Genomic DNA, 14625 nt, shown 5'->3' with positions numbered 1-14625 from the left:
CCACACCAGTTATTCTCCCGAAATACAAAGTTATCAAAATGTGTTCCTAATTCTTCCATAATTTTCCAAATGTGTCCTTTGTTTTAACGAGTCTAACCCCAACCCCCTCCCCCCGCGCCTGCCATATGTTTCTAAGTTCAAGCAGAAGTTTTAGTTTCCAAAATATACTGCTACGCTTCCATTTAGCAATTGACGGACAAACTAGAGATTAAATTAACCACTGAAATTACGAGAAATGTATTTCCGGCAGTTACATTGGTTGATTTACTTTCTAGTTTGTTCATTATCATATAAGGTGGAAACGCGGAACAAAAAAAAATTCTTAGGAGATGTTAGTGATCCAGATAAATACTCAAAAAGGCTTAGTCCGTGGGTAAAAGTTTTATAGTGCATTTACAAGCTCTCAAAAAAAAATTCTTAGACGATATTAGTAATCCAGATAAATAGTCGAAAAGGCTTAGTCCGTAGGTAAAAGTTTTATGCTGTATTTACAAGCTTTATCTGAGGTTAAACTAATTCACTTATTCCCTAAAATAGGGAACAAGTAAAGATTGATATTGATGCGGTACTAGATTTAACAGTTTCAGGAATAAGCAAGAAGAATCAGGCACACAAGTGGCTGAACGGCTTAGTGCTTTAGTAAGTTTCTATTTCACGGCAGCCTTTACTGTTTTGGCAAGTTGTTGAACTTCATCTCAGTCTGCCTTTCCATCTTAATAGAGAGACTTATCCAGTTTGTGAAAGAATACATGGATATAAAAAGCTGTGTAGATAACTATTGAAACGTCTGTGTAATAATCCTATGGAAGTTACTGTTGATTTCAAATGTGACCTTAGTGCTATCAGCTATTTTTGAGTAGGCTTGTCGTAACCCAGAGAAGCCAACAGTTAAAGCTTGACTTTGCCTATTAAGAGTCTTTAGGCCTACTTCTTTCGTTTCACCATTTACATAGCCTATAGGCTAAAGAGTCATAGCCTAGGCCTAAGGTATAATTTTTCAGATATAGGCTAATTTTAAGAATATGGAAAATTCAGAAAATATTGTTCTTGAGTGGCTAAGATCATTATCACTCTGCCATTATGGCCCTTCTTTTATTGATAATGGCTATGATGATCTTGAAATTTGTAAGAAAATTGGTGAACAAGATCTAGATGCTGTTGGTGTACTAAATGTCTGTGAAAGGATAAGGATCCTGGATGCTGTCAATAGCTTGAAAGTGAATGGAGGGACAGCTGTCTATTTAGCAATTGAGGAGTACATGAAAAGGAATAAATCTGAGTCCCCTGCAGGAAGTGAAAAGATCAAACAGTCAAGACCCAACTCAATGTCTAGTGAGGAGAAATATCCCAGTGGCAGTAATAAGGACTTGAATATTGAGAAGTGAGCATTTTAGCTTATCTTATGTAGAATAATTGATCAGCCTACAATATGCACACTATTTCCCTTATTATTCAATCACTCATATAGGCCCAGCAAGTAAATTAAAAAGAATGGCAAGAAAAACTAGAACAAAAACTAAAAGACTGGAATGGGAAAAGTTTAAATTTGTAGGTGAAGGGCTTTTCATTATCCTATCTAACAAGGTCCTTGGGCTTGGGGTAGTGGCATAGGGTAGTGCCACTACCAGGGTAGGCATATGGTAATGGTTATGCATACTGCCCTTTTTTGTATTTTTTTTTTTTTGAAAAATAGGTAATGGTGCAGAATAGCAAATCTCCAGAACATAACATCTTATTAGAATAAAAGAGTCAACTTTAGATTCCCTATTTTATGCCATTGTAAAATAAGAGTTCAGTTGTTTTAGCCTAAGGACCATTAGAAGGGGCAGGGGTGGTGGTGGTTGAATTGTCCCAAAAGTAGGCTATTTTTAACCATACAAAAGATAATAAAATTAGCAATTTGAAAATGCCTCTTATTTACTTTGATGTGTCTCCTTCTGGAGAGTAACTAGGCTACTCTGCACCTTTTATGGAATTTTTATTGATTGGAATTTCATTGAAAATAGAACAATAAAATTGTACTGTTTAGATTGTGCAAGACACTGTTTGACCTGGGAAACAAACCAGTTTATCAATTTAACAAGGCTTTAGCTTGTTACTATAGTTTTGGACCTTTCAATGAATGAAAACTGACTTCACACTTAATAGAACTTTTGTGCATTATTGATGTAAATTATGACAAAGACTTGGTGCAAACCATGTTCTTCTATATCAGGTTAAGGTTGTTTATAGGATAGAAGCTCATTCACTGCTCTTTCCAAAGATAGAAATCAATTTTGTTGCAACTGTATCTCAATCTCCCACCCCTCCCAGACTGTATAAAAGTGTGTTGATTTTTGTTTGTTTCTTTTTTTCTGGTAAAATACTAGTCGAGGGACTTTTTTTCATATTTTGAAAGTAGTTGATATACGTGAATAAAAACTCTCAGGAATGCATTCAGAGGCTTAACATCTCCTGGGATGGTATTTTGAAGCAGATACCTTTACTCCTTCTCCCGTCAGAGGGCACTCACCTTTGATGACCTTTAACAATCTGAATTATAAAAGTAGAATGTTACGAAATAAATTTTCTGCTGAAATGGGATACAAAAAAGTGTTTTGAGCCTCATATGTTTGCTCAATCCCAATTTTTAAGGTTTTAGAGGTCTGTAAATGTATTTCTTAAACTACTTTCCAAGACAGAAAGAAATCCTAGAACATTATCCTTTTTTTAAATTGGCTTTAAATGGTATTATGAACTATCTGTTCATGAGGAATGAGCATACAAAATAATAGTAAAGCCACACTCAAAAAACACTTTTTAATACTCTTGCAAAGAAGGCAGTTCTTTAATTTTGGTTTACTTTTCTTTGACTCTAGGTCCCAACACAATTTCAGTGATTTGAATAAGATTCTAAGCATCAGTAGGTGGTAACGATGGAGAAATTTATTAGAGAATAACATAAAAAAACCCAGTTTTTTTCAACTTTAAGACATAATTTTACAGATTCTTTGAACCCTTGTAAATCAGAACTTAGCAAAGCTATGAGGCTCCATACTCTTTATTTGGACCTTATTTGTACTTTAGATTTACTTGAAAAAGCTTTATTTCCACATAACAACATTTTACTCTTGCAACCTAAAGCAGTATTTGTCTGTTAAACAAAACACACTCAAGAATTGTGCTGTGTAAGATTTGACGGAAACTGGTTTGCCACTCTTGGATTGGTTATGATTTGCTTATTCTGAGTGAGAATAACTATGTTGTATGTCTATTTTGATTAAATATTTAATAAATAAGGTGGTCAGGAGTTAGGTTAGGCATTTAATATGATGAGTTCCATGTGGCCTACTTTCAATAATTCTTTCTTGTAGTTTCTACAGTATTATATTATCATCACGTTTTGGTATATTTCATTAACCTAACCACTTCTTGGGTGTATTTTGTTTAACAGACTGATATCCATAAAGCTTGTCTAAGTCCATCAAAAGCCAGTACCCTTTGAAGGGAGTTGAGATAAATAGTTCAAAAGAAATTCTTTCTCATTAGTCTAATCTCTGGATAAATTCCTGAAAGTTGTATTTATCAAACCCAAATACTTTCTGAAATAGGAAAAATCCATTCATCTAAAATTTTACTGAAGATGGCAAATAATTGAGCAAATAAGAAACCATATATATATATATATATATATATATATATATATATATATATATATATATATATATATATATATATATATATATGTATATATGTATATATGTATATATATATATATATATATATATATATATATATATATATATATATATATATATATATATATATATATATATATATATATACATATATACATATATATATATATATATATATATATATATATATATATATATATATATATATATATATATATATATATATATATATATATATATAAACACAATGTAGTATATATATATATATATATATATATATATATATATATATATATATATATATATATATATATATATATATATATATATATATATATATATATATATATATATATATATATATATATAAACACAATGTAGTGTATATATATATATATATACACAATATACATATATATATATATATATATATATATATATATATATATATATATATATATATATATATATATATATATATATATATATATACAATATATATATATATATATAAACAATCAATGTAGTTCCATTAGTCTAATATACAGTACATTTTCATCAATACTTGCTTACTTTTAAGCCCATTCCATTCAAACATATGGGAAAGTGAATTAGCTAGTCATTTATTGTTGTGTCAAAATATTGTTTGTCATTTGAGAATAGAAACCTAAATTGAAAGTCACCAATTTATTGAGGCTGAAAAGTTATTCTTTTTTGTTTCCTGTAAAGTTGATTAGTATTGTGACATTTTCTTTTTGGTGTCATAAGAATAAAAAAAAATACAGTGTTTGAAATATATATTATATCAGCGAAGCACCAATGACATTTTTGTCTTTTAAGTCTTTTTTACTTTAATTTCTGGTTGCTTTAAGTTTGACTTAATTTTTTATTTTAACTATTATTTATTTTTATTACTTATTATTTTATTAATTAATTATTATTTATTCTATTTACTTATTTATAGTATCCATTATTTTTAAGTTTGACTTGATTAGTAGTCATTATAGTTTCGGCTCTTTAGGATTCATTTATATAAAATTTCTGTTCATTTAAACGATGCAACCATCTTAGGGCTTTAAACTGTTTGTTACTTTTCTTTGAGAAAAATATTTTTTTTCTTAAAAGAATAAAGAAACTAAATAATTAAAAATTAAGAAGCTTGAAAATTGTGTTGAGTGTAAATAGTCCAAGTGATGAAGAAAGGAAAACTAGTTTCTCTTCTAGAATTATGAAGTTTGGGCTGTAGGCTATTTGTAATCATTTCCAAAATCAAACTTAATTGAAGGAAATTTGGATATTGATTGGTGCTGGAAGCCCATACCAGAATTTTGTTTATCGGAATAGTAAGGCTTTAGCTGATTTTCTTTTTCAAAAAGGAAGATTTTCTTTTCTTTTCTAAAGGGGAAAGAGATGCTTTGATTCGTCTACACTTTGAAGACAAATCTTTGACAGGTAATTAATTGCTTAAGTTAGTTCTAATTAATTAAACTTAAAGGCTCTTGCAGAAACAACCACTGTAGTATGCTGTGACTACCCAAGAGGGTAGAATCCCTCTTCTGTGCAAGTCATAATGGCTCGAAACACAGCGTATACTATTTGAAACTAAAAGAGGATACTTCGGAGAATCGTATCCCCTGATTGAAGATAGTTCTGAATAATAGTTCTTGGCTTACCCAACATCTTGGGAAGCTAATTAAACTTGAATGTTTAGTTGAAAATATGGACATGTTCAAGCAGACTTGTTCAAAGTGACCCTCGCATCTATCAAACTATTCGAGGTAAATAACATAAGGAACGACTTGGCACAATAGAAAATAAAGCTCTAAAAACGACATTTTAATAATAATAGATGTTGTTTTCAGTTGTATTTTTTTTATTTTATTTAATTTCGTTCAAGATTGAGCGTCTGCTAAAATTTTACAGGCAATTCTTTTGAATGCTTAATTTGCAAACTTCAGGTGGCCTTCAGAATCCGGAAGTATTACTTTACCCCTTTTGCGAAAATCTGTGAGCTCTTTAGAGGCAAGACATGTGGGTTCTGTTCTGCTAGATCTTGTATAACTTCGATTATGTGTATGTATTCGTTACCTTGGTCGATCAAAGGTAATGAATATATTACTCGTATATTCATTTTACTGATTCTTGCAATTTGCTAGCCTATCATCATACTCGCGCTACACTGCTCACAGGTCTGACCCTAATGGAAGGGGCAGAATAGTCTTTTTTTTGGGAGGGGGAGGGTTAAGCACGAAGATGTACATTCTTAGGCAGTATAATTCCTTGGGAGGGGGGCATTCATTCGTAAGATTTTGTTTGGCTGATTATCATCAAGTCTCCTACGTCTCGCATTCTAATGCTAATTTAAAGTGCGGTTGAACGTAAGGTGTTTTCTTTTTTAAAGGAAGATGGAGGAGTAATTCCTCCCTCCCAAGGTTAGACCGAAAGACACCGAGGAAAGTTTTGTGGCAATTGGGCCTTAAAATGCGCTTTAAGAAAAGGAAAGGTTCATCCTGTTTGAATCTATCTATAATTATTATAAACTATTACACTAACCATGTTACTTTAACTAATTTGCCTAATTTTGCTCGTTTAGCTTTGATTTTGTACGAACCCCATAAAACGACAGGTAGTCTATAAGCAAATTGTTTTTTTGTCACCGTGTTAGAGTTAGTTACACACAGTTGCATACTATTAAGTAGTATCAGTCACCGTAAGGACCATTCTAGGTTACAGCTATGTGAAGATACTACTACTAACAACTCATTGCAGCACCAAGTCGCCTGACGCACCCTCCTCCTCCATCCCACTCTATTCAAAGCCTCTCTCTTTACACCCTTCCAAGAAGTTTCCGTTTCCCTTAAATATTTCTTTACTACATGCTTCCTCCCCATTTGGGGATGACCTACTTTTCGTTTGGCCCTATAAGGCTGGCTGACAAGGACAATGTTTGGCAATCTGTCATCCTCCATCCGCAGAACGTGCCGTACCCATCTTATCCTTTCTCTCATTATAGCCCTAAAAAGCGAAATTGAACCACATTTTTCTCAAAGGTTACTATTTAAATACGGTCAGTCAGTCGGGTACCAAAAACAAGCTGATGGTAATTTCTCTGGTAAACATCTAGCAACTCCTCCGCCTTTCGGAGCGCCCACGTTTCAAAACAGTGCTTCAGTAGCTTCCGATATTCTAATCTTTGTTCGCAGATCTTATCATTTTATTCTTCGAAACTTTTTTCAACCGTGAAAAAACACCCTTGGCCTTGGCTATTCTACTTTTAGTATCTTCACTGCACCCATCATCTTTACTAATAACGCTACCTAGGTAAGTGAAGCTGTCCACTTAATCGATCTTCTCGTTAACCAGCAGAACCTCTTCAGCTTCACTTATTCCTACGCAGTCTTCTTCACATTAATTTTCAAACTATTCTTGCATTCTGAATTCGCAAAGTTTCTAAAAGCTTATTCATTTTTGCTAAAATTTTTATCTAGGATGCTTAGATCATCTGCATAATTTAAGTCTAGGAGAGTTTTACTTCCCCATTTGATTTCGTGCTCTCCCATTGCCTTTGTTGTGCTTTTCAGGAGTTAGGACGAAGTCTATCAAAATGATGCGTATAAATGAGGGTAGAACGCAACCCTGCTCTGTGCGTATATGATAATACAGAGAAGGTTTCCAAATGGACGTATCGGGAGTCGGTGTTGGATGATTGAAACTATGTTTCTGAAAACAAATATTTTTCATTTTAGCATCTCTCATCTTCTTATTTTTCAAAGTATTCTTAGAGAATTAATGGCACCATTTTTTTCAGGCTATTGGTGTGTGTGTGTGTACATTTCACTCCTGAAAAACCCTGTTTTACATGATTTAAAGAAAAAAAATGGCTTTCCTATCTGACTTATTTTTAATGCATTTTTGGGCTTGGGGGGGGATAAGGTTCAATTGATCATTTCTAAATTATTTACTACAGGGAAGGGTTTTTAGATAAATCTTGGCGGGATACTAATCTCCACTTGAATTATGTACGACCTAGGTTCAGGGCTAGATTAAAATTTCTTTTTTAAGTAACTAAAAATGGCATTTTAAAACATTTAAATCATTTTGCCCTAGATTTTATCGAGAAGAATTTATAGTCGGCAGAGAAAACTTGGAAAACTAAAGATGAGATTCTAATTATCCGTCGAACCGTGCTTGCCAAATCAAGGTCAAAGTTTTCATCCTGTTATGCTTTTACAAACTTTAGGAATTGTTTATCTGGAGATTTTAATGAGCAAACTTCATTGCTTGCTGTCATTTCTTTATTTTTTCCAGGAGCGGGAGAGACTTGTTGTTTTGAGTTCAATCAATTATATTTCTTGCATCCTGAAAGTAAATATTTAGGAATTGTATAGAAAAATTTAAAGATGTTCTTATGGGGCTCTTGGCTCCTAAGCACTACCTCTAGCTAGGATTTGACCGTTGATGTATAATTTTTTTTTTGCTCCAAGAGGTAAAGTAAAAAATGAAAGTATTTTCCCAGGCACATACACATGGAATTTGATTCGGGAGCAAGGTCAAGCTGTTTGGGAGGAGTTTAAATATCTAAAAGGTCCTTATTTATCATCAAATCAACGATAATTATACAATGTTTATTTTCTTCAAGAAGCTAAAGTAAATGTGCTAGTATATTCACAGGGCTGTACTCAGTACTTTGATTGCGGGGAGACGGCCAAGCCGTTTGGAGGCGCAATTATGGGAAAGCTCCTCATTTGCCATTAAATAAATGATATTTATGTATTTTTTTTTAGCAATTTTTCACACTTTGAGATGGTGGTGGTTGTGGGGGGGGGGGGGTCAAACTTCGCTTGGTATGGCTTTATGCAGTCAGTGTAATTTTGTTTCTGCATGTTTTTGTCTTCGGTTCTTATTTCAATTAGTTATTAGTCGGCTTAAACTCATTTTGTTTATGAATAGGCCTACCTCGTACAGACGTATATGCGGTATTTTTATTTTCAGGGGGCACAATAAAAAAATGAAATTGATAGTTTGAATAAGAATTGCCAAGAATTTTGGGACGATTTTTTGGGGGGGAGAGAAGAACCCTCTCTCCGTGCTATTTGGTCTTACCGCCTGTTCTTTTTACTTTTTCTTAACTAGCATTGTTGATTCTGTAAAGAAAATAGGTTTTCTTTAATGCAAAGAAACTGCGAAATTTAAAAATGTAGGAAATGCCCCATATAAGAGAGGCAGACACTCTCAACATACGGCTATAATTATTATCCTGCATTGCAATACTAATTTCGTCTTTGTTGAAAGCACAAGGTGCTTGGAAAACAAGTGACATTTAACTCGTATTATAATGCCATTTCTTGAAATTTTTTTTTATGAAAAAGAAAATTAGGTTGTAAAATATATAGTGTTGCAGGGGGCTAGAGACTGTTCTACCATAAATTAATTTCTTATATATCCCTGTAGGGAGTCTTTTTTTGGTACATCCCGAGATAGGGCCTCCAGGCCTGAGTGGCCATTCCATAGTTTCCTGTTCTGTAAGAACAGTTTTTTTGTTTCTCGCAAATAACCATAATAAATTTTGTGGGTTTTAAACCCTGGCCAAGCCTTCATAAGCATGCTTACCTTAGCTAAGCCTTCATAAACATGCTTCATCGGACCAAATAATGACTCATTTAATGTAGCTATTACTGGAAAAATGCTTCTCCAATTTGTTTTTGAAGGGGGTACTTAAAGGAGCTGATCTGAAAAGGCTTTGCTTGTGAAATCATCTACAATAATAATATTGTTGCCTCCTTTAATTTATAGCCTCCTAATATTATTGCTAAATTTTAAGGGCTTTGTTTGAAAATCCTTCTACCAAAGCCCAATGAACATCGATTATTTTTCCAAGGGTTTTAGGACTTTTCTGCAGGAGTACGATCCTGTAATTTACAAAAACAAACACATAGACACAGCAAGCCTCACACCTTTCAAATTTTTATGCCCGAACAATGGCTTGAAAATGCCAATATTACATGAACATACAGGATAGGATTGGCTCTAAGGATTCTGCAGAAAAAAATGGTCCGAAATGAACTTTTCTGTGGATTCAAATCCCCTTGGCTTTTGTTTATATTTACCACAATATTAAAGAAATTAAGTCAAGTAATAAATTTTCTAACTCTGTCCTCAATTCTCAGGGTTTGAATATCAATTTTACGTCTATTTAGAATCAACCCATTTTTTTACACATCTTTTGCTATTTATACGGTGATGGTAATTTAAATCTTAATAGAGCGTTCCTGTGTTTGCTTGGCGTCTTGGTATTTTTCGGGATTATTGCATGTCTGCATCCAAATAATTACACGGATACGGGGGTGGGGGCTTACCATTTATCCTACAGAGGCATTGGTGGCGCATAGGGTGTATACAATTGTATTTTGATCTTTTCTCCTAAAAAAGGCATGTAAGACTCCCCTCGTGAGGCTTCTACTTTTTCGTAACTCCCTGTATAAATGTCAAGGCCGTATCTAGGGGGGGGGCAAGGGGTTTGAACCCCCCGAAATGTTTTGTCCGACTCGTAAAAACATAACAAAAATGAATATAAATAAATTTTTGATGCATTTTTAGTGTTTTTTGTCTCCCCCGAAAAAATTCTTTTGTAAAACACCCCCCGAAAAAAAAATTCTGGATACGGCCCTGATAAATGTTGACATTGAAATTTTTCGAGAAGAGCAAAGGACTTTTCGAAGGAGGGGACTGCACCCCGCTCCACCCTAAAGTGTTTATAGGTCAAGTTTTTCAGACGTTCCTTGGGAAACCTTCAGGCCTATCTTGAAAATCCCCCTTATTCCTCCTATGTGTACGCATATACAGCCATGTTCGGGCGTACGTGTGCTCAAATCTCGTCATATCTATTTGGACGTGGGTTCTCCAAAGTCATGTTTATGCCCATGTACATATTAATTAAAGGGAAGAAACGAACTAATTAGTAAATAATTTTTCTTCTTCTAGTACTTGTGATACAACACGGATAGCACTGGCTAAGTTGCAGAGACTTATCAAAGATAAATTACGACAAGATGGAATCAAGCTTTTTAATCCTCCATATTCTTCTGCGGTAAGTTAATTTTTGGTTAATTTTTTTGTTGTTTGAAAACTTTCCGGTGCTGGTAGATAGTTATAATCATTGAATGATGACCAACTTTGTCACCTGCCCAGACGTTAATGTTATTAAATGAAAAAAAAGTTTTTTTTACTTTTATTTAAATAATAAACAAAAATATAAGCTATTACAGATATAAATCACTACGCTAGGGAAAAATTTAAATTTTGCTAACGTGTAGTGATTAACTACATAAACATTCCTAAAGGTATCCTGAATCAATAATAATAATAATAATAAATCACCTTCTCTCAAACACCCTCAGGGTGACATCCACCATCCAAATCCAACTCCATCCACCCAGCTAATTCCCCAAGAAATACCCTTTTGATTTTTTTTAACTGAGGGAGGTGCTCAGCCACCCCAACACTCACAGGAAGTGAATTCCATACAGAAGGGCCAATATACTTCAAAGTAAAATCAGATCTCACACTATTTTCAATATCCGCAACCAAGTTGTCACATCTTCTTGTAGCATGCTCATGAACAGAACTTCTGCTGAAACGATAAAACTCTTTATATATTTCCGGGACTAGACTAAGGACACAATTTAACACAAATGTCAGCACTTGATAGTCCCTTAGCTGTCCAACATTGAACAGCCTTAGAAACTTAAAGCATGTACTGGTATCTTTCACTTTTTTACGTGCTTCCCAATTATTCTTGCTGCTTTATTTTGTAGAATTTGCACACGCTTGTAGTTAACATACAAATTGCTCTTCCAAACTAAACATCCGTATGCTATATACGGGTAGATTATTGCAAAATTTTCATTTAAGTAATTAAGTAGTTTCAGTTAAGTAAGGAGGAACATTAACAACGAACATAAATTATTAAGCACATGAGAGGGTTCACCCCCTCGTCAATACCTTTCTCTTTACACTAAAGTTTGAATTTTTTCTCAATTCTTTAAGAATGGTTCCTGAATGAAAAAGGCCATTTAATTAAAATAAATAGCTCACTTAAAAGAACCAAAAAAAATTTAGTATAGAGGGCGGGGTATTGAAGAGGGGACGACATCCCTCATATACGTAATAATTTCTGTTTATTGTAAGTTTTAATGTTGATCCTTACTTTCAGTTGGAAAAAACTCGTATTTTATTTAATTTCTGATCGCTTTTTAAATAATGCTTGGAAATCCGGCTCCCCCTCCATGAAAAACTCATCCTAGGGAATATCCTCCCAGGTAACCTCCCCCCCCCGTCCCACCAGAAAAATATCCCTGAAAGTGTCTATACTTCTTAATAACCAATACTGTGTGCAAACAATAGACAAAGTTCATAACTTGCAGCCCTTCCCCCGGGGACTGTGGAGCGGAAAGTCATCCTCTAAGACATAGTTATTAGATTTTCGATTGTGCTGAAAAACTGGCTATCTCAAAATTTTGACCGTGGGACTAGGGAAAAATGAATTTGGGAGGGGGCTAGATGCTCTCCAGTATTTTTGGTCATGTAAAAAGGGCACTAGAAGTTTTGATTTCCAATCAAATGAGCCCTTTCCCGATCTTCTACGATCACTGGTTTGATATTATCAAGCCTGAAAAAAAAAACAAAAAAAAACAGAAAACCAAATAAACACGTTTCATTGATCTTTTGTCTGGCAAAAAATACAAAATTCCAAATTTTCAAACACTTCGTGGTAACGAACTGTAGTAAGGAGCGACCCGGCTCAATAGTAACCAAAACTCTAAAAAATGGAATTTTGATACCAATACCTACATCAAAAGAATCGCATTTTAATGCTGATTTTAAATATATAGGTTTCATCAAGTTTAGTCTTACCCATCAAAAGTTACGAGCCTGAGAAAATTTGCGTTATTTTAGAAAATAGGGGGAAGCTCCCTATCTACAAAAATGTGGAATTTTGTATTTTTTGCCAGAAGAAAGATCACGGATGCGTGTTTATTTGTTTTTCAGGGGTGATCGTATCGACCCAGTTGTCCTAGAATTTTGTAAGAGGGATCGTTCTGACGGTAATTAATAGTTTTAGTGCCCCTTTTAAGTGATCGAAAACTTGGAGGGCACCTAGGCCCCCTCCCACGCTAATTATTTTACCAAAGTCAACGGATCAAAATTCTGAGATAGCCATTTTATTCAGCGTAGTCCAAAAACCTTATAACTATGTCTTTGGGGACGACTTACTCCCCCACAGTCCCCATTGGAGGGGCAACAAGTCACAAACTTTGACCAATGCTTACATATAGTAATGGTTATTGGGAAGTGTACAGGCGTTTTCAGGATGATTTTTTTGGTTGGGGGAGGGGTTGAGAAGAGGGGGATATGCTGGGGGAACTTTCCATCGATAATTTGTCATGGGGGAAGAAAATCTCCATGAAGGGAGCGCAGGATTTACTAGCATTATTTAAAAAAAACAATGAAAAAATAAATATGAAAAAGTTCTTTCAGCTGGAAGTAAGGAACAGCATTAAAACTTAAAACAAACAGAAATTATTACCCATTTGAGGGGCTCACCTCCTCCTAATACCTCGCTCTTTACGCTAAAGTATTTTTAGTAATTTCAACTATTTATTCTACGGCTTTTGTGATTCTGGGGTCATTCTTAATGAATTGGGACAAAATTTAAGCTTTAGTGTAAAGAGCGAGGATCTGACAAGGGGGCGAACCCCCTCATATATGTAATAAAAATATGAGAATACAAAAGTTCTTTACGTAAGCCCCGCTCTTTACGCTAAAGTTTTTTACTGTTTTAAAAAGAAGAATTGAGAGACAGAGTCAAACTTTAGCGTAAAAAGCGGGGCGTTGATGAGGAAGCAGCCTCTTTCATATACGAAGTAATTTCTGTTCGTTTTAAGTTTTAATGTCGCTCCTTACTTTCAGTTAAAAAAAACTTGTTTTTTTTTATTTAATTGTACAAAGGAGCTTGAAACCTCTACAGTAGGCTTCTCTGTTATGCTCGATGTGATGGAGTGACTTTTATTAAGATCACTTGATGTTTTGCGTGTTCCCCCTTTTGAAAAATTTGGCATGTTTTATCAGGCTCGTAACTTTGATGAATTTTATATATTTTGAATAAGTATCTAAATTCCATTCTTTTGATGTATCTATTTTTATCAAGACTCTGTTTCTTACAGTTATGGTTACTATTGGGCCGCATCGCTCCTACTTAAAGTTAGTTACCACGAACTGTTTGGCTACTGTGATGGGAGCGTATGGACGCGAATTGTATTTAGACAAATCGATCTAAAGTGGGTTGGAATGAAGCTGACCAGACGTTGTGACAAAATTCCTCCTAGGACCCCGGCTTTGTATTGTTGCAACTGCCTTGTGCTTGCCGAAGCTCGAGTGCCTTAACCCATGTTAAGATTCTTCTTGCGCCCTCGACATGTTTCTTAATCGAAAAAAATTGGCGAGATGGGTTGAAGTGAATTTAACCGGGTGGTGCGACAAATTGCATCTCAGAACCCCGGCCTTGTACTGTCGCAATAGTTATTATGCTTACGAAAATCTTTTGAGCAAAGTGATTCCATCTTGACAAGACGGAATTAAGCTCTTCAATTGGATGTTCTTCTGTGGTAAATTAATCAAGTTAGATTTTTTTTAATGTTCTTTAGAAAGATTCCGTTGCCTGCATCAAATAGTTCGTGGTATTGAACTGTTCGAAAAAGCGCGGAAACCCCCTCCCACAAAAAGGTGGGTGAATCTGAATGAAAACCACACCATCTGATTCAGTGTATCAGAGAACTCTACTGTAGAAGTTTCAAGCTCCTATGTACAAAAACGTAAAATTTTGTATTTTTTGCCATAAGAAAGATTGGGGATGCGTGTTTATTATTTTGTTTGTTTTACCCAGGGTTGA

The 14625-nt window shown here is 34.3% G+C and overlaps 1 protein-coding gene across 1 annotated transcript in view; it reads left to right on the top strand.

Moving 5' to 3' along the window:
• The first annotated feature begins 679 nt into the window (after positions 1 to 679).
• LOC136037956 (uncharacterized) overlaps positions 680 to 14625 on the top strand; it is a 247985-nt gene continuing 234039 nt past the window's right edge. Inside the window, exons 1-2 of the mRNA XM_065720843.1 lie at positions 680 to 1381; positions 10659 to 10764. Coding sequence (XP_065576915.1) covers positions 1023 to 1381; positions 10659 to 10764 — 465 coding nt within the window. The 5' untranslated portion in view covers positions 680 to 1022. The remainder of the gene's footprint in view (positions 1382 to 10658; positions 10765 to 14625) is intronic.

Source organism: Artemia franciscana, chromosome 2, assembly GCF_032884065.1.
Source record: "Artemia franciscana chromosome 2, ASM3288406v1, whole genome shotgun sequence".
NCBI lineage: Eukaryota > Metazoa > Arthropoda > Branchiopoda > Anostraca > Artemiidae > Artemia > Artemia franciscana.
This window is presented reverse-complemented; position numbering and strand designations above follow the sequence as displayed.